At 39.8% G+C, this 20,451-nt stretch overlaps 1 protein-coding gene across 11 annotated transcripts in view; it reads left to right on the forward strand.

Annotated features, from left to right (window-relative positions):
- LOC113061686 (ryanodine receptor 1-like) overlaps positions 1-20,451 on the forward strand; it is a 112,359-nt gene that overhangs the window by 34,616 nt on the left and 57,292 nt on the right. For all 11 annotated transcript variants that reach the window (XM_026231011.1, XM_026231014.1, XM_026231015.1 and 8 more), the window contains 31 exons: positions 5,113-5,187; positions 5,281-5,359; positions 6,632-6,744; positions 6,837-6,936; positions 7,046-7,142; positions 7,288-7,362; positions 7,450-7,606; positions 7,698-7,865; positions 7,980-8,101; positions 9,008-9,194; positions 9,270-9,405; positions 9,859-9,954; positions 10,068-10,186; positions 10,277-10,410; positions 10,515-10,756; positions 10,837-11,029; positions 11,657-11,873; positions 11,964-12,068; positions 12,175-12,278; positions 12,379-12,462; positions 12,554-12,713; positions 12,972-13,119; positions 13,306-13,511; positions 13,674-13,848; positions 15,707-15,915; positions 16,005-16,357; positions 17,072-17,198; positions 17,317-17,477; positions 18,087-18,249; positions 18,368-18,454; positions 18,565-18,791. In XM_026231011.1, the coding sequence (XP_026086796.1) occupies positions 5,113-5,187; positions 5,281-5,359; positions 6,632-6,744; positions 6,837-6,936; positions 7,046-7,142; positions 7,288-7,362; positions 7,450-7,606; positions 7,698-7,865; positions 7,980-8,101; positions 9,008-9,194; positions 9,270-9,405; positions 9,859-9,954; positions 10,068-10,186; positions 10,277-10,410; positions 10,515-10,756; positions 10,837-11,029; positions 11,657-11,873; positions 11,964-12,068; positions 12,175-12,278; positions 12,379-12,462; positions 12,554-12,713; positions 12,972-13,119; positions 13,306-13,511; positions 13,674-13,848; positions 15,707-15,915; positions 16,005-16,357; positions 17,072-17,198; positions 17,317-17,477; positions 18,087-18,249; positions 18,368-18,454; positions 18,565-18,791 (4,619 nt within the window). The remainder of the gene's footprint in view (positions 1-5,112; positions 5,188-5,280; positions 5,360-6,631; positions 6,745-6,836; positions 6,937-7,045; positions 7,143-7,287; positions 7,363-7,449; positions 7,607-7,697; positions 7,866-7,979; positions 8,102-9,007; positions 9,195-9,269; positions 9,406-9,858; positions 9,955-10,067; positions 10,187-10,276; positions 10,411-10,514; positions 10,757-10,836; positions 11,030-11,656; positions 11,874-11,963; positions 12,069-12,174; positions 12,279-12,378; positions 12,463-12,553; positions 12,714-12,971; positions 13,120-13,305; positions 13,512-13,673; positions 13,849-15,706; positions 15,916-16,004; positions 16,358-17,071; positions 17,199-17,316; positions 17,478-18,086; positions 18,250-18,367; positions 18,455-18,564; positions 18,792-20,451) is intronic.

The following is a 20,451-nucleotide window of genomic DNA, read 5'->3' on the forward strand; positions in this document are numbered from 1 at the left end:
ATTTATACTTACATTATTTACAACATTGTTTTACATTTTTCAAATACATAAAACAGTTTGTTTCCATTCACAAAGTTTTACATTAAGTTGTATTTATGTTTTGCTCCTGGCATGTTTATATATTAAATTATCTGGAAAAAGATCAGCCTAATTAAAATACAGAATTTATTTCCTCCTCTTTTTCACTACTGCCTCCTCAGTAGTGTAGTCATGTATTGTCAGGCACACAACACAGATGCAGGGTTCAGCAGGAGATCCATTTATTTTAATAAGTCCAAAAAGAAACTCAAACTGTTTGGTCTGTTTGGTCAGAACAAACAGTAGGATGCAGTACTCAAAGTGTCCCGTGAGTGTGTTGAAAGCTGTCTTCCACTCATCCTCTTCCTGCGAATCAGGTGATAGGCATTCTAGAGGTCAAGCTTGGTCAAGCATGGCTCCCTGCAAAAGCTAAGAAGCAGATGACATAAGAGGCAAGGGTTACCTTCTTTATATTGATATCATTCAGTCCTCTATAGTCTATACAGGGATGCAGGGAGCCATCCTTTTTGACAAAGAAGAACCCGGCGCCTGCAGGAGATGAATAGGGACGTGTGAGACCGGCTTTGAGGGATTAGTTAATATACTTGTCCATGGTCTCTCTTTCAGGACTGGAATGGGAAAACAAGTGACCCTTAGTTGGAGAGGTGCATGGGAGGAGCTTGATGGCACAATCGTAAGGGTGATGCGGAGGTAAGGAGGTGGCACGGGACTTGCTAAACACCTGGCACAGGTCGTGGTACTCTGCCGGGACTCTGCTCAAATCAGCCACCTCCACCTGCAAGACAGGGCATACAGACACAGAAAAACAGGCACCACCCAAACAAGATTCGAGACAAAACTTGCTCCATGACTAGACAGAGTTGCTTGACTAATCTACGTGAGGGCCTTTCTTTCACCAGCCATGGGTGCCCAACACTATGGGAGCACTCTGGGATACAAGAAGGTACAGCTTGGTCACCTCGCGGTGATTGCCTGAGACGATCAGATTAACAGGAGGAGTAGCATAGGAGACAGTATTATTTAAAGTGCCACTCAGGGAAAGGGCAGGAATAGGTTCGGGAAGAGGAATGGCAGGAATTCCCCACTGGTAGGATAGAGAGCTATCCTTAAAGTTGCCCTCCGCTCCTGAATCAATCATTGCCAAGAAGGAGTTAGAAAAATCCAAACTGAATAGAGACAGGAAGGAGAGTATGAGAGGAGGCAGGATGCAATAAAGGGGTAGCACTCACTAGGAACCCCCTCTTTACTGGCGAGCTTTGGCCTTTAAAGTGACCTGGCTTGCCACAGTACAGGCATAGTCCTAGGTTAGGCATTACTGCTTCTGTTGGGGAGTGAGGTGAAGTCGCCCCACCTGCATAGGCCCAGGCTCAGTGGAAGAAATGTTCAAAGAGTCAACTCATCCACCCTCCAGAATGGACGAACTGCCAGGCGCTGACAGCGCTGACAAAGGCAACCCTTGATCTGCAATGCCATATTGATAAGATTGTCAAAATCATGTGGCAAGTCATAAGTGCCCAGCTCTTCCTGAATGTCATCCTCTAGCCCAGCACAGAACATGGATCGACAGGCCCCCTCATTCCAGTCACAGGAATCTGCCAGGGTCTTGAAATGGATAGCATTCTCTGTCACTGAGCGACCCACCAGACGAAGCAGAGCTAGTTGGTTGTCTGCTTCCTGACCTCTTTCAGAGAGCAGTCACATAGCCTCGCCATTTCCCTTTCAAAAGGGAGCTTGAGTCTCCCAGATGGATGTTCCCCAGTCTCAAGCTTTTCCAGTTAAACGCGTCAGTACGAAAGCCACTTTGGACTCGACAAGTGCTTGGCTGTAGGGCAAACACCACAGAACACTGGGTCAAGAAGGTCCGGGGTTTGGTGTCTCCATCATAGGGTGATGGATTATTGAATCGGGGCTCAGGCTCATGGCGAGGAAGAGGACAATCTGGGCCATCCTGTGCAGCTTCTTGCTGCAGCTCTTGGATGCGAGTGGTGAGCTCGCCAGCTAGCCAGGAACTTCACCTCCCATGTGGTGTTAGTCAGTCTGGATTCATGCTGGCCCAAAATAACTCCCTGCTGTGTGATTGCGGTTCTGACAGAATCTGTGCCTGCTGTGGCCATCTTGGCCAGATCGTTCTGTCAGGCACACAACAGATGCAGGCTTCAGCAGGAGACCTGTTTATTTTTAATAAGTCCAAAAAGTGACTCCCTCAAAGAGAACAAAAAACAGCCAGGGTATTAGGAAAAATAGTCAAACAGAAACAATGAGCAACTAAAATGTCCTTTCAAAAAACACCCGGCAGAGGGCACTCAATGGCGCGGCTGCTTGGGAATCAGAGAAAGGAGAAGAGAGGAAGAAGCGAGGGAGCCGGTGTCCGAGTGGGCCAAGAAAACTTCTGTGGGAATGCAGGTGCCTGGCCTAGGAAATGACGGAGGAAAAAAATAGAAAAACAAAACAACTTCGTCTTCCATTTGTCTCCTTTTTGGATATGGATGAGATTATAGGCCCTACGAACATCTAGTTTGGAGAATATAGTGGCTCCCCAAAGTTGTTCAAGGGCTGCTGGGACATGGGGAAGAGGATACCGGAACTTAACTGTGATTTGGTTTAAAGCTTGATAATCAATACAGAGTTCTTGTCGCATTCTTTGCCATGAATAGAAAGCTTGAAGCGGCAGGGGATGTGGATGGGACTGTTTGAGAACCTCTTATATGTACTCCTCCGTGGCCTTCTGTTCTAGTAAGGAGAGAGGATAGATTTTTCCATGAGGCACTGGCCCACCCGGAATCAGATCAATTGCGCAATCCCAGGGGGTGGTGAGGAGGCAGTTGTGAGGTTTGTGAGGGCAGAACATGTCACTAAATTCTTGATAGCAGGAGGGAATATCCACGGATCGATTCTCCAAGGGACTCTCGATGGAGGTAGTGTTAAGGGGCAGGACCTCCAAAAGTCTTTTCAGTGGAGATGGCCGATTGGTGAAGCAAGGTTGAAAACTTGAGTACTTGAGGACTTGAGGAAAAACTTGAGGACTTCGCCTGACAACCAGGAGATGATCAATTATGTTGCACCAACCAGGGACGACCAAGAATGACATCTGCTGTAGAGCCCTCGAGAACCAGGAAATTGGTTGATTCCATATGTAACAGGCCTAGAGTCAGTTGTACCAGACCCACACTATACCAGACATGCTGCTGATTTAATGGTCTTCTTGTAAATGGTGACTAGGTAGAAGGTTTCTGTAGCAGAAGTTGGTAATTGGAGCTGGTGGCAGAGGACCCCCAAGATGAAGTTCCCGTCTGACTCAGAGTCGAGGAGGGCAGTAACTGGAAGAGTGATGTGGGCAGCAGTAATTTGGACAATAGTGGTGAGTGGATTCATCTTAATGGGAGATTGTTTAATGTAACTCACCACTGGACGTGGAGGATGAAGGGGACAGACCATGATGTAATTAATGCCCACTTGAGCTGCAGTATAGGCAGACCCTGGGTCAGCCTCCTCTGCTGCTCAGTCAGAGTTAGACGTTTGGTGTCGGTTTGCATGGGTTCGGGGTCGGTCTGGCGGTAATGTGGGGTTGGTCGGGCTGGTGAACACTCCTGGAGGCAGGACTGAAGGCGATTTGAGCATCTGATGGCGAACTGAATAAATCTTTCAAGTCCATGTGAATCATTGTACGCGGCTAGCTGTGGACGAAGCTTGGGTTCCAGACCTTGAAGAAACGCAGTGAGGAGGGATGCCTCATTCCAGGCGCTGGCCGCAGAAATGGTTCTGAATTGTAGGGAATACTGATGTATGGTCATTCTGCCCTGTTTAAGATTATAAAGTTGCTCACCAATCAACGAGTCGCCCTTAGTAGTGCCAAATACCTCCCGGATAGGGAGTGATGAAATTTTCCATCGACTGGGTTGCCGGACCAGCTTGCGTCCATATTGTCTCTGCCCATCGCAGAGCGGGACCTGTGAGGGACGATATAATAATACGATATTTGACTGTTCATTGGGATATAACTGAGGTTGTGTCTCGATGGCAAGAGAACATTGGAGGAGAAACCCGTTGCATTCCTGAGTATGGTGCTGGTCTGACAAATGGTCTGGAGGACACAATCAGAAGTGGTGTGTTGTGGTGGATGAAAAGATGTAAGCAAAGAGGTAAGTCAATGAAATCAATGCAGGTAACTATGACAGAGGAAAGTTCTGTTGTGTAGCGACAAGATCGGACAACTTGCTGACTGAGGTGTGTGCTTTTATGTGGTGGTGAATTGATGACTGAATTGTAAACAGGTGCTGGTGATTAATACTTAATACTACCGACTTGTGACAATTTCCCTGATTTTACAAAGACTTTTCCATTATTATTATTTATTTATTTATTTATTTTTATTATTTTTTTACCACAGTGACTCTTTCTGCATACTTTGAAATATTGGGTTACACCATAGACATTGACTCATCAAACAAGACATTGCAATTAAATAAGTCATATATATATATATATATATATATATATATATATATATATATATATATATATATATATATAAACAATTGGGGGGGGGCATTTCTTTAAGGTCTGCTATGTTGTGCTCTCTTTCTCTCTCTCTCTCTCTCACTTATGTAATCATACTCATAAATCGTATGAGACTATATACAAAACTCACTAATAGCAACAGTAATCGTGTTTTCTTGCTTTTAAACCTTACTGGATGTTGAGAAAAGGTAAGCCGTCCACAGGATGTGTTTGTTGTCCTCGTGACGGCTGAATGTGACCTTTGACTCTTCTGTCCATTGGTTGTTTTTTGTATGTATGCTCTCTCCATTTACTGTAACCCACTTCCTGTGAATGTGAACTTACAGTATTTAAAGAAATCTTTGGTACTTTATTCCTCTGTCCTTTCATAACAGTTTTTTTTTTTCAGTTTACCTCTTCTTATGTCTCACTGTTGTCGCCATGTGAAAATGGTGGAGCTCTTTCCTTTCCTATGTAAAATGCTGCCGTTTACTATCCAACATAGTCCTTACAACACTATTTGTGTAAAAGGAAGCTGTTTTGACTTTATTTTCTTTGTTGTTCCTCAATCTCCAGTCATCTCAGGGAGGGGGACACCGAACGCTGCTCTATGGCCATGCCATCCTCCTGAGACACTACCACTCTAGCATGGTGAGAGATGCATGAGGGGTCCTTTTCACCATTTACTGAACTTTAATGTGATGGCACTAATTTTAGGGAGATGTGTGTTACCCTGAATTACAGTATCTCAGCTGCCTGACGACATCACGTTCACTCACAGACAAGCTTGCCTTTGATGTGGGCCTTCAAGAGGATTCTACAGGTACATGTAATGACCTAGAACAGGGCCGTAGCTGGGGTTTGCGGGTCCCTGGTGCAGGTTGTACTTGTGGGCCCCATTTGAATCTGTGTAAAAAGCACAAATAAATCAGTACAACAAAGATACAAATTAAATAATGATCAATGAACAATGCTTTTTTAAAAGTTTGTAGGTGTTCAGGTACAGAAACTTATTATTAATCAAATATAAAATAACATTGCATAGTCTTCACTGTATAAATTAAATATAGATTTATTCCTGTTAAAACTACAAAAGTTATTCAGCCAAGAGCAGTGAGGGATTTTCTCTCTTTTTTTTTCTTGGATTAATATCAATGGACACAGCTAATAAATTTGGCGCTGTCACTTTAAGACACAAGGCAGAGATCCAATATAATGATAAACATTTAATTTCTTTCTCAATTGTTGACATTCACTTAAGACATAACCAACTGATTTTTGAGTACTCGCCAAAATTGGTATTTGACATTTTTTTATGTATTTGAAGATGTGGAAGAGAACTCAGTTAGGTGTTTGTGTGCTGCCTGAGACGCAGCTCTCTGTAAGTGCACCGAACACAGAGTACTCATTTGAGCTCTTTCACATCTTCTTGTGCTTGAATGCAGTAAAATCGCTTGAATTTTTCTCAAGGCTTAAAAACATGTGCAAATGGTAAGCTTTTGTTATTATATGCAGCAGTGGCCCATCAACTGTCCCGAGTGTCTTTCATGCTGGCCTTGGGCAGTTGGTTGTCCTGCAGAGTTAAGCGCAAACTCTAATTAAACACACCTAGCTAATTAATATCTTAATAGGCATACTAGAAACTTTCAGGTGCTGAGGCAAACTCCAGGACTCAGTTTGGAATCCCCTGCATTATAGAAACCCGGGAAAAAGAGTGTTGTCTGAACAGCATGAACCAGATGGTAAAGCTAACAAATGTCAGTCTCCCACAGTCTGCAAATGGCACATTTATATAACCATGAAACACACTCTGGCTATGCACACTTGAGAACAATCAAATGGACAGAAATAGAGAAAAAAAAAGAAGAAGGAAAATACCTCGCAACACACACATTCACACAAACAGTACCCACAAATGACACAAGCAAAAAGTCATCACAACAGTTACTTTGTCTTATTATATATTGTAAAACCTATTACATAGTAATATTTGTAAGCATTTGTTTGGGTTATAGCAGTTTTTTGAAATACTACGCATGTTAGAATGTTTTCCCTTTTTTTACTTGACATATTATTTGTGTCTTTGTTTATTCAGGGGAAGCATGTTGGTGGACCATCCATCCTGCATCCAAACAGAGGTCAGAGGGTGAGAAGGTCAGGGTAGGAGATGACCTCATCCTGGTTAGCGTGTCATCAGAGAGATACCTAGTGAGACTTTTTACATCCTTAGTGATCTAATAACAATATCAACCATGATTCTCTGAGCATCTGACAGCTGGTGTCTGTGATATCTTCTGCAGCATCTGTCGTACGCCAGCGGGGACCTGATGGTAGATGCCTCCTTTATGCAGACCTTATGGAACATGAATCCAGTCTGTTCAGGCTGTGAGCTGGCAGAGGGTAAGTGTTCAGCAAATACAGAGAACTGCAAAATGTTCTGAAAAATCTGTGTTTTTTGAAAGATAAATGTAACCTATCTGTGCTCTGTGTTTATATTTGCTCTCTCCAGGGTACTTAACTGGAGGTCATGTCATAAGACTGTTTCATGGTCACATGGATGAGTGTCTGGCCATCTCAACACCTGATCAGGGTGAAGAGCAGCGAAAGTAAGATCAGTCTCTTTACTGTCACGCACACATACATTAGCTATTTTCTTACTTCACCATCTACATGTACAGTAAATTAACTATTATGTTTGGCTAGCCTCCTTATACTGTGTACCTCACACTGAATGCTGGTCTCTCTCTCTAGGATTGCACAATATGAAGGAGGGGCGGTATGTAGTCAGGCCCGTTCATTATGGAGACTTGAGCCTCTGAGAATTGGGTGAGAAAATCTCTTTAACTGTGACATTATTATTAAATATCATTTCCTATATACTTTTTGTAATACATACCTGTAATTTCTCTGCAGTTGGAGTGGTAGCCACATGAAGTGGGGGCAGGCCTTCCGCGTACGCCACATCACAACGGGTCGGTACTTGTCTCTGGATGAGGAGAAAGGTCTAATGGTTCTGGACCCAGAGAAAGCCAACACCAAGTTGTCTGCCTTCTGTTTCCGTGCATCAAAGGTAGGTTAGAACTTGTATAAATAAAACAAAAATCTGCTTTTTATCAACTAGTTTTTAAACTCTAACAGCGTTTCTCATTCCCGGAGAACAGGAGAAGGTGGAGGGGGCTCAGAAGAAGCGAGATGTGGAAGGAATGGGTGTTCCTGAGATCAAGTATGGCGAGTCCATGTGTTTTATGCAGCATCTTTCCACAGGGCTGTGGCTTACATACGCTGCTTTAGATGCTAAAGCGGCTCGCCTGGGAACCATGAAGAGAAGGGTATGAAGCTCGCTGAACTACAAACCACATGATACCAACTCACATACCTCAACTGTTGTGTTTCTTATGATCGTACATTTAAACTGTTTCTCTCATTCTTCATCTTTCTTTCAGGCCATATTACATCAAGAGGGCCATATGGATGATGCCCTGACTTGCTCTCGCTCTCAGATAGAAGAGTCTCAGGCTGCTCGAATGATCTACAGCACCACAGGCCTTTTCACACAGTTCATCAAGTACGACTGTGCATCACATACAATCTAGCATTTATTTATACTGTATATTATACGGTCACACTGAATAGTGTGTAATATCTTATAGACAGAATACGACTTTGGTGATATTTAATGATTACCTTTATTGTTTGATTAAAAAAAACAAAGTGGAAATATAAGCAATATGAAATTTTTTGGCTAAATGTTAGGCATTACTATTCAAAATTTTTGTGTGTTTTTTTATTATTATTATTTTTTTAAAGGTGTGCTTTTATTAAGCAAGACATTGATTAAAAAAATTAATGAAAATTAAAAATGAAATAATTAAATTAAATTAAAATGATGCTGCTTCTTTAACTTTCTATCGATCAAAAAATTCTGGAAAAAAATATTTCCACAATAATATAAACCAGTACAACTGTTTTCAACATTGATAATGTTTCTTGAAGCAGAATATTAATATGATTTCTGAAGGATCGTTTGATGTGTTTCATGTATATTATATGTATATTAAATTAGAAAACAGTTATTTTCAATAGCGATAATATTTCACAACATTTCACAACAAAATACATATATTATATTATAAATATTAAATAAATATTTTATATTGTTTTAATCAAATAAATGCAACCTTGGTGAACATAGAGACGTCATTCAAACACATAAAAAAAGATTCTGACCCCAAACTTTAGGCTTTTATGTATGAATGTATAAATAAATAAATTTGACAAGTATTTTATGAATAAATATAATAAAATAATTCTTCTTTAAAATGAGTAAAAAAGGTTTACTGAAAACCTCTAAAAATATGCCTTTTCAGACTGATAATTTAAGAAAATATTTGTGAACAGTTTCCTTATGTATTATTGTGTGTGTGTGTGTGTGTGTGTGTGTGCATGCATCCTCTTCTCTCTCTTACATCAGAGGTCTGGATTCTCTGAGTGGGAAGAACAAATCCCCTGGTCCGGTGTCCCTGCCACTGGACGGAGTGATCCTGTCCTTGCAGGATCTCATCCATTACTTCCGGCCTCCAGAGGAAGAGCTGGAACACGAGGAGAAACAGACCAAGCTGCGTTCTTTACGCAACCGACAGAACCTCTTCCAAGAAGAGGTATGTGTGTGTGAGGGTGTGTCTGACAATCAGCCCCGATCCCCTTTACAATGAAAGTTTATTTTTCTGTTGCAGGGGATGATCACCATTGTGCTGGAGTGTATCGACAGGCTGAATATATACAATACTGCTGCACACTTCTCTGAGTTTGCCGGAGAAGAAGCTGCTGAGTCCTGGAAAGAGATTGTCAACCTGCTCTATGAACTGCTTGGTGACTGAATATAAATAAATATAAATATATGCTAACAGTCAAAATAAATATGATTTTTTTAAATGTTTTTGAAAGAATCCTCTTATGGTCTCAAAGGCTGCCTTTATTTGATCAATAAACAGTAATAATATGAAATATTTCAGTTTTCCATTTTAAATGTAATTTATTTTTGTGATGACATGATCCTTCTGAAAAACATTTAAAAAAAAAAAAATTTTACTGTATTTTTGATTAACTAAAAGCATCCATGATGAGCATAAGAGACATAAGAAGAAAAAAATATAATTCATTTAAATTATTTATTAAATATATAACATTTATTAAACAGCATGTAAAAGACATATTTTATTCAAAAATACATATATTTTTTTTCCTATCCATTGTTCATTACTTTTTTTATTTTTTGGATTATATTGATGGATTAGATTTGTGAATATGTCTCTGTTTTCACAGCGTCACTGATTAGAGGAAATCGTTCTAACTGTGCTCTGTTTTGCGATAACCTGGACTGGCTGGTCAGTAAACTGGATCGTTTGGAGGCTTCTTCAGGTATTTATAACCCCTTGCTCCAGCGCACGGTCAACACATGACTGGCAATCCGTTTTTAAACTTTGCCACATACTTCTTGCTCTCATACTCCTTTCTTATCTGTATGTCTCCAGGCATCCTAGAGGTGCTGTATTGTGTTTTGATTGAAAGTCCTGAAGTCCTGAACATCATTCAGGAGAATCACATCAAGTCTATCATTTCTCTCTTGGACAAGCACGGTCGAAATCATAAGGTCTGACTGCGAACGTGATTTAGGTCAACTAACATTTATCATTTTGCGACACATTGAAGATCTCACTCTCCTTTGCCGATGTCTGGACAGGTTTTAGACGTATTGCGTTCACTCTGTGTATGTAACGGTGTTGCCGTGAGGTCCAATCAAAACCTGATCACAGAAAATTTGTTTCCGGGCCGTGACCTCCTGCTGCAGACTAACATTGTTAACTATGTATCAAGGTAATATCTGCTGTGCTGCCTTTGTTCATGAATGTGCTCTAAATCAAAGAGATTTAAAAGATTTCAAACCGTTAACTGCAATAAATGTCACTTACTCCTTGTAGCGTGAGGCCCAATATCTTCTTGGGGACTTGTGAAGGTTCTACACAGTATAAGAAGTGGTACTTTGAGGTGATGGTGGACTATGTGGAAGCATTTGTGACAGCTCAGGCTAGCCATCTGCGTGTTGGCTGGGCTCTGACCGAGGGCTTCAGTCCGTACCCAGGAGGAGGAGAGGGCTGGGGTGGCAACGGTGTGGGCGATGACCTCTACTCTTATGGGTTTGACGGCCTTCACTTGTGGTCAGGTAAATGCACTGATCTTGCGTATATATGTATATGTAAATGAGTGTTTATGGTCCTTCAACCATATTTTTGCTCTGTGTAGGTCATGTGTCACGTCAGGTGGCTTCACCCAACCAGCACATCCTGGCAGCCGATGACGTTGTGAGCTGCTGTCTGGATCTGAGTGTACCCAGTATCTCCTTCCGTATCAATGGACATCCAGTCCAGGGAATGTTTGAGAACTTCAATGTAGATGGCCTCTTCTTCCCTGCCATAAGCTTCTCTGCTGGAGTGAAGTAATTACATTTTTATTACATAGAAAATCTTTTTAGTAGGCATACAGCAATATTAAGATGCTGGCTATTTTTCATTTGTACATAACGAATGGATAATACATTACTTTTTATTTCTAAAGTAATTAATACTTTTATCTTAGCATGGGTATATACAACTGATCAAAAGTGACGTTAAAATAATTTATGATGCTTCCAAATACTTATGTTTATGTTTACTCTGTATGCTATCCATTTGAACTTTATAAAAAAAAAATCCTGAAAAAATGTATCGCAGTTTCCACAAAAAAAAATATTGTGAGAAATGTTTCTTGAACACCAAATCAGCATACATGAATGATTTCTGAAGGATCATGTGACACTGAAAACTGTGGCTATGATTGCTGAAAATTCAGCTTTACCAACACAGGAATACATTACATAAAATAACTTAAAGAAAACAGCTATTTTAACTGTTATAATATTTCACAAAGTAAATGTAGCATTGGTGAGCCACAAGAGACTTTTGTTTTAAACAACCCCAAAAATGTAGATATTATCAAGACCGAGACAATTATTTATAAATCAAAACAATGAAAACTAAAATCACTAGTTTTCATTTTAAAAATATGATTAATTCGTTTTTTTCAGAGCTCGCTTCCTATTGGGTGGTCGACATGGGGATTTTAAGTTCTTGCCCCCTCCTGGTTACTCACCATGTTATGAAGCCCTTCTCCCCAAAGACAGAATGCGCATCGAGCCCATTAAGGAGTATAAACATGACTTTAATGGAGTCAGAAGCCTGCTGGGCCCCACGCAGTCCCTCACGCACACCTCATTCACTCCCTATCCCGTTGACACTGCCCAGGTAAACTAAAAAAAACTACTTTTTTCGCTTGCCTAAAACACTTTGACTCAGTGCTCAGTGTATATATTGTGTATGTAATATCATTCGTAGATTGTTCTACCTCCTCATTTGGAGCGGATCAGAGAGAAGCTTGCAGAAAACATCCATGAGCTCTGGGCCGTGACCCGAATTGAGCAGGGTTGGACCTATGGAGTGGTGAGAGCTTTCTGTCTCTGTCTTTCACAAATAAACACCAACGCAAGTACAAACATACTTGCAAACTCAAGATCCTTATTAAAGTTAAATGATCTCTCTCTCTCAGTTCAGGGATGATAATAAGATGTTGCACCCGTGTCTGGTGGACTTTCAGAGTCTTCCGGAACCTGAGAGGAACTATAACCTCCAAATGTCTGGAGAGACATTGAAGTGAGCGTCTGTTGAATCTCAAATGTCTGAAGTTCATTGCTTATGGATCCATCTGTCCATCCAATTTATTCACCAACTTTTTTCTCCTTGACCTCTCCAGAACCCTCTTAGCTTTGGGATGCCACGTAGGCATGGGAGATGAGAAAGCAGAGGAGAATCTGAGGAAGATCAAACTGCCAAAAACGTATGTAAACCTTAGAATGCATCCAGGCAGTATTGGTCTTGTTTAATGGCTAAGGTTTTTGTTTTCATAATTTTTCTTTTCATTGGTTTAGTTATGTGATGAGCAGCGGATACAAACCTGCTCCTCTGGACCTCAGTCATGTCAAACTGACGCCCAATCAGAACCAGCTGGTGGAGAAACTAGCAGAAAATGGGCATAATGTTTGGGCACGGGACAGGGTCAGACAAGGATGGACCTACAGCATTGTGCAGGTAGGTGTGGACACTATGCTGAATATGTCATAAAGGTGAGAAAATTGTCAAATTTGTTGTAACCTCGCTGTGTTAGCGAGTTATACACATACATACATATCTATACAAATATCTGGAAATTGCTATAATTGGTTCAAAATTAGATATCATATTTTGGACCTTTGTTGTCTGACTGTGTTGAATATCTGAGAACTACAATTCTTCAGAAACTTGAAAGACCAACCCTTTTACTCTTGTTACTTACCGTGTGACCCTCAGGACATCTTGAATAAGCGCAACCCCCGTCTGGTGCCATACAACCTGCTGGACGAAAGAACCAAGAAGACAAATAGAGACAGTGTGAACAATGCTGTGCGCACTCTGATTGGCTACGGATACAACATTGAGCCCCCAGATCAGGAGAGCAGTGAGTCTTTGTTTTAGTGTGTTATTACCAGTGTCTGTATTAACGAAGCTGTGAGTGGATGTCAAAACGATCACTTCTAGGATCCAGGATATGGAACAAACCTTAAATTCATTGCCCAGCTTCTGATCTAAATATTTGTTTGGATTTGAATTGTTTCTGCACTCCTAAACTCTCTTTGTCCCAAAGGTGGCCATGGTTTTGAGAACGCACGTAAAGATAAAGTGCGTATCTTCAGGGCAGAGAAGCAGTATGCTGTTACCTCAGGAAAATGGTACTTTGAGTTTGAGGCCGTAACCACAGGAGAGATGAGAGTTGGCTGGGCTCGACCGAACGTCCGCTCTGACGTTGAGCTTGGATCTGATGAGCTGGCCTATGTCTTTAATGGAAACAGGGTCAGTGGTGTCATATTAGTCTAATTCTGCTGTGTTATATGGCACCAGGCCATCTTTCCAGCTAATTGGAGCAATACATTTTGTGTGCTGCACAAGTTGCTGACAAACTATTTTGGATAGCTGCAATAAACACTGTATTACTCTCCTCTGGTTTCCCTGCAGGCTCAGCGATGGCACATTGGTAATGAGCCATTTGGCCGTCAATGGCAGTCTGGTGATGTGGTCGGGTGCATGATAGACCTCACTGAAATGAACATAATGTTCACTCTTAACGGAGAGATGCTGATCAGCGATTCTGGCTCTGAAATGGCCTTCAAAGACATTGAGATTGGAGATGGTGAGGACTTAGGCTATAACATTGTTTATCAGGAGGTTTCGAGGGGTTATGTGTTTTTTTTAGTTTTTTTATATACTATGTCATTTAGCTGGTCAGGATATGTCTGTAGTTACTTTATGATCGCAAGTTTGTTTCCAAAAACACAGATCAATCCTAGTCTTGGATTTCAAAAGCTATGTAATTAAAATTTACTTCTGATTACTGCTCTGATTGATTTTTTTTTTTTTTTTGTATTATGGGGATAAATGGGTAATAAATGGATTATTCACCTGTATGACTTTGTTTTCTCCATCAAACACAAAGTATGAATTTGTGAAGAATAGCCTGGCCTTTGTTTTATGACACAAAAATAAATAAATTGTTAATTTTTTTGTAAATCTACCCTTCTGTTGTATCTCTCAAAATCGAATATGGGGGGGGGGGGTGATTTTGCGAAGATGGCAGTAGAAGAGAGAATCAGGAGACGAACGGTGAGTGAGTGGTTTGGACGAAAAAATCAACACCTGTGTCTTGTTTCAGTAATTGGCGTGGAGAGAGTATATAACGCCAGGAGAAACAGGAGTAGGGGAGAGAGAGAAGGACTGCTGGCGAGTGAACCTGACCCGGAAGTGATTACGATAGCGTGTTTATGTTGGCGTGGTAGACAACGTGAGCAGTAAAAGTGTATCTTATAAATAAAGCTATCGTCAGCAGTCAAGCCGACCCCTCGTCCTCTTCCTTTCCACCCACGAACTCTCTACACTGGTGTTGACGAACTTTCGACACTGGTGTTGATTACTTCCATCCAAACCACTCACTCACTGTTCGTCTCCTGATTCTCTCTCCCTCTGCTGACTTTGCTAAACCACACCCCCCCTGTCACAGACACCTTTGATGTTGATGCTATTTTTGGCATAAATTGCACAAGAGCGAATGGCTTTTGACATCAAATAGCTTTACTAGGTCATTAAATGGGGGAATGACTACAGAAGACTTTAAATGTAGCACATGTGGACTACTTTAAGCTTGTTACAAAAATATGATGTTGGAACAACATAACGATGATAAATGAAGCCATTTTTTGTTTAAACATCCCTGTATGAATTTCTGTCAAAATATCATCTTGAAGCAATTCACAAAGAAATAGTCTAAAGTACATAAGTATATATATATATATATATATATATATATATATATATATATATATATATTCACCTGCAAACATCCCCAACAAGCTGAATCAATGTAAACTTTGCCATCCTTAGCTAAGGCTTATGCCAACGATGCTACCGCCCCACGTTAAAAACGTTATCTTGATTCTTAAGTCACAATATGATAGTCTTTCAATTTTAAACATTTGGAACTTTATGAGCATTGCCGAAAACATATATAATGATTTAATACCTTTTTTTTTTTCAATGGTTAAAGTCCCAAAAGTAGCTTAATGTCAGCTTTGCCATTCTTTGCTAATGCTAATGCTATCTCTGGATAGCAGTGTGTGAGATGATAAGTCCTCCTGTTTGTAGTATTTCTGGAGTGTTTTATATTCATACCACGCTCCTCCTTCATCTCTTCCATGGTAAAAAAATACAAAAATAAATGTAAACTTTGGATTTAAATGCAAAAGGTGCTTTTTGATTTATTTCTCATATGCATACGTCTTTGAAAAAAAATCTAAATCAAACAGCTCTATAGACTGTAAGAGCAGTTATTATTCTAGTGTCAAAAGTCATATTTGCAAAAGAAGATCAGTAGGCTACTTTGCGTCTGTATATTAGAACAATTGCCATTCAAAATATTGCAATACTATGTTGTATTTATACCCTTCTCCCTCCGCCTCTACAATAAATCAGCTTCTTCTCTGTTCTTCTCCCTCCAGGTTTTATTCCAGTCTGCACTTTGGGTCTTTCTCAGGTAAGCCGTATTAACCTTGGTCAGAATGTTAGCAGCCTAAGTTACTTCGCTATCTGTGGCCTCCAAGAAGGCTTTGAGCCATTCGCCATCAACATGAAGAGAGACATCACAATGTGGTTCAGTAAGAGCCTCCCCCAGTTTATTCCAGTGCCATCTGACCACAACCACATTGAGGTATTTAAGCAATTTTTGTGTCATTTAGTTGAGATTAATGGTATAGATAAAGTTTCTGAATCTTTTTGTTGTTCTCATGTGACCTTTAGGTCTCTCGGGTTGATGGAACAGTAGACAGCGCCCCCTGTATTAAAATAACCCACAGGACTTTCGGATCCCAAAATTCCAACACAGACATGCTGTTCTTCAGACTTAGCATGCCTGTAGAGTTCCACCTGATCTTCAAGTTTCCTGCAGGCACCACTCCCCTCACACGAACCCTCACCATCCCTGAAGATGAGGTGCTGGAGGTGGACCCCCACTCTGACTTCGAGATGCTGAAAAAGTCAGCCAGTCGCAAAGAGCAGGATGAAAAGGAAAAGGAGCCATCTATGGCCAAAGATATTCTGGACATTAAGGAAAATGACAAAGACACTTCATCCGAGAAAGGAAAGAAGAAAGGGTGAGATCTGAGAACTTTTACATACTTTACAAAAGAGGACTTAAGGAAATTATATACTTTAAAAGAAATGTTTTCAGACATTAACTGCATGTTAACTGCAATTAAATGAAAATGCATTATAGATACAATTTATATTAAGTGCAACTTTAGAGTGTTTTTGACCCCACTTAAGTTGGATTAAGTCTAAATTAATTCTGTTGTCTTGGAAAAATGGTTAAAGTGTATTGGCGAATGTACTGACAAGCATTCATGGCAAACTAAGATAGACTTTAAAGTCATTTTATAGAAATTTGTATATCATATATTTAAATATATTTAGAATTACACATTTGTAATGATGACGTTTCGATTTAGTACCTTTGAAATATGTTAACTTTAAAACTGGCGAAAAACACTATAGTTAAAATTATAATAAAATACTTTATATGTGCTTTAGTATGTTAGTCAGCAAATAAGTGTACTTTAAGTGTACTTTTTAATTTGTCATTATAACAAAATAGATTTTTTTATTGTGTTCGTAAGTATGTTTAGAAACAATCATGAAAGTACACTTAAGTGGCCTTTTATTTCACTAATATTATATTATTTTTAAATACTTTTTTTATATTCTTTATGAATTCAAAGTATACCAAAAGTGCACATTCAATACAATTAAGCACACTTCTTTTCCAGAAAATGTAGTTCATGCTTGACCCCTCAAAATTCTTCCCTCAGCTTCCTGTTTAAAGCTAAAAAGGCAGCCATGGTTACTCCTCCACCTCCACCTATTATGCCCCGTTTGTTTGAGGATGTGGTGCCTGACGATCGTGACGACCCAGAAATCATCCTCAATACGACCACAGTTAGTCTTCATTGCGAGATCTGTAGTATATTACACATTGTCTGCACTTGTTTTTTTGTTGTTGTTGTTGTTGTTGTTTTTTCTTATCCTTTTCTCTCTCCCTGTCTCGACTGCTTAGTATTATTACTCAGTCCGTATCTTCGCTGGTCAAGAACCTAGTGGGGTATGGGTGGGTTGGGTCACCCCAGACTTCCACATGTATGACCTCAACTTTGACCTGTCTAAGGTCCGTACTGTCACTTTGACTGTTGGAGACGACAAGGGCAACATACACGACAGGTGAGATGACAAAATTTCTGCCATGTCAAGTTATTGGAATGTAGACCAGTGAACACAAATACAAGAAGCTGCAGTGTGAAGAAGCATTTAGTTAAAAAAACATGTTCGGTATAGTGAGGTGATGTAGGTGAATATCGATTTTGGTGCACTGGTGTCCTAGTTCAGTCACCAACCTTCAGAATAGGTAGAAAGCAATCTAATTTCATCTTGATTTTCAAGAAAAATGTAAACAGCTTTGAAAAAAGATTAAATGAATATGAGGACCAAATTAAATAGTAAGAGTTTTCAGAGGATATATTTTACATTTCCAGTGTCTCTGGCAAATAGTTCTTATTTTAAGCACAAACTCCACTATTTGTGTGTCACAATTACTCTAAATTTAGTGCTCAATAAACAGCATTTATTTGAAAAGAACAGAATTTATTTGAAATATAATTCTTAAATATAAATTAATGTATCCTTTCTGAGTAAAAAAAATATTAAATAGAAAGAAAGAACCACAAGAAGACCACAAACTTTTTATTGGTATTTTAGAACTTTGATTAAGCTACAAAGCTTCAAAAATGTGTTCATTAATCACTCAGGAATGTTATTCTGTTTGCTTATCAGTATGAGGAGGAGTAACTGCTATATGGTGTGGGGAGGAGAGTTTGGCAGCAACACCCAGCAGAGGTTCAGCCAAGAGGATCTGGTGATTGGTTGCTTGGTTGACCTGGCAACAGGTCTCATGAATTTCACAGCCAATGGGAAAGAGATCAACACTTTCTACCAGGTAAGCAAAGGACATCTCTTCAAAGGAGGAACTGTAGTGTCACTTAAAAATTCCCCGGCTTCTGTTAGGAGTGCATTTTCATCTTTTGAATTGATAAGTATACATAATGCTTTCTCAGGTGGAGCCCAACACTAAGCTGTTCCCAGCTGTGTTCGTATTGCCGACCAGCCAGAACATGCTGCAGCTGGAACTAGGAAAACTCAAGGTCTTCACTATCCTCTCCTTCTGGCACTAAAAGTCATCAGCCTTCTGTTAGAAAAACCTTTACTGAACATTTGTAGCCTTATTGTAGCCTTTTTTATCTCCATCCCATAGAATATCATGCCTCTTTCGGCGGCCATGTTCCGTAGTGAGCGCAAGAACCCAGTGCCCCAGTGTCCTCCTAGACTGGATGTTGAGATGCTGACTCCTGTGATCTGGAGCCGGATGCCCAACCACTTCCTGAATCCAAAAGTGGGGCGGGTGAGCGAGAGGCATGGCTGGATGGTGGAATGTACAGAGCCTCTCACCATGATGGCTCTGCACATACCTGAAGAGAACAGGTACAGGAGAACAAGAAAACAATCGAAAAACAATACCTTGCAGAAAATAAAACAGTTAAAACTAGCCTAAGCTGGTTGGCTGTTCTTAGCTAGTTTAAGCTCACAAAAGGAGAAAGACGTCATGTTTAGAACTGTGATGACGAAGGCTTATCAGGGTCAACTAAATGCTGGATGTGAAATTTTTAAAGTTCACGGCACAGAATCTTTAAAATACGTATAAGAGTTATACACATCGGTCTGTTACTGTGGCACCATTTCCACGCCTCGAAACGTGAACGAACTGTGACTGGTTGTTTGACATGAAAGCTGCCATGGATTCCAGACCTTCAGTCAGACCTTCATCTATCTGCCTAGCAACCACCCAGGCACCCAAGCAACCAAGTAGCAAACACACTAGAAACTGCATAGCAACAACCTAGCAACCATCTAACAATGACCATGAATACCCTAGCAACTGCTAAGCAACCACCCAGAAAATCCTAACTATCAAAAAGCAACACGCTAGCAACCACCCAGCAAAAGTCTTAGCAACCACCCCAGCAGCTGCATAGGAACATCCTATTAACCACCAAGCAGTGACTATGGGTGCGTCTCAATCAGCTCCCTTGATCAGTAGTCAGTTAGACATTTTTAGGGCTGTCTCAATCGCAGTGCACTGGAACATTTGCTCCCTGAAAAATATCACAATGCACTGCAAAAACTAGGGAGCATCAGTGCTCACTATGCTCCCTTACCAGGAATAACATCACATTTCTGAAGCGTGTAACATAAAAACCACATGAGCCAACTCAATAAATATAATGACACGGGATAGAAGATTTAAGAAGACATATATATTTATATATATTTGAACTTAAACACACATCGCTAAACAGGTACTGAACACATCTAATTAATATTAATAAATAATATCCGGCTGAAATGTTGTAAGAATACAATTTAAAATTAAATTTACAATTTAAAAGAAAATAACAATTTATATAAAAATGAGTTGGCCCTGCCTGTTGTTCATTAATTCCAGTGATGACGTTCTACTATGTTGTCCGTTGACATTGTACGAATTGTTGTGGAATTTCACTGATCACCAAGGTTCCAGAAAATTACTTTTAAAAGTAATGCATTACAATATTGCGTTACTCCCTACAAAAGTAACTAATTACATTACTTAGTTACTTTTTATGGAAAGTAATGTGCGTTACTTTTGCTTTACTTTTTAAATATGAGCAGGGATTGATTGTTTCTAATATAGGAAGTACTATTTATTGCAAATGTAAAAGCCCTTTCACACCAAAAAGTTTAATGAATAAACCTTAAAAGAAAACAGGAGAAGAAGGCTCAACACTCTTCAGCAATAAAAATACAATGAAGCATAACTGTCATTTTTGCTTATTAGTATGGTTAAACTGGATCATCAAAGGCCAGCAGCAAAGACATCAGTTAATAAAATGAGATTAGGTACATTTGTGTTATTTAACATTTAATTACTGCAGGTTTGCATCATATTCTAAGTTTGCATTTTTTTAATTCATTTTGATGAATACTAAATCAGTGTTTTTTTGTTAGTTTTTTTAGAGTAGGATGAATTAATGCACATTAACATTTAGTCTAGAACTACATCATGTTCACACAGCACACATAACGCCTCTGTACTTCCACTACT

The sequence above is a fragment of the Carassius auratus genome, chromosome 43 (assembly GCF_003368295.1).
Source record: "Carassius auratus strain Wakin chromosome 43, ASM336829v1, whole genome shotgun sequence".
Lineage (NCBI taxonomy): Eukaryota > Metazoa > Chordata > Actinopteri > Cypriniformes > Cyprinidae > Carassius > Carassius auratus.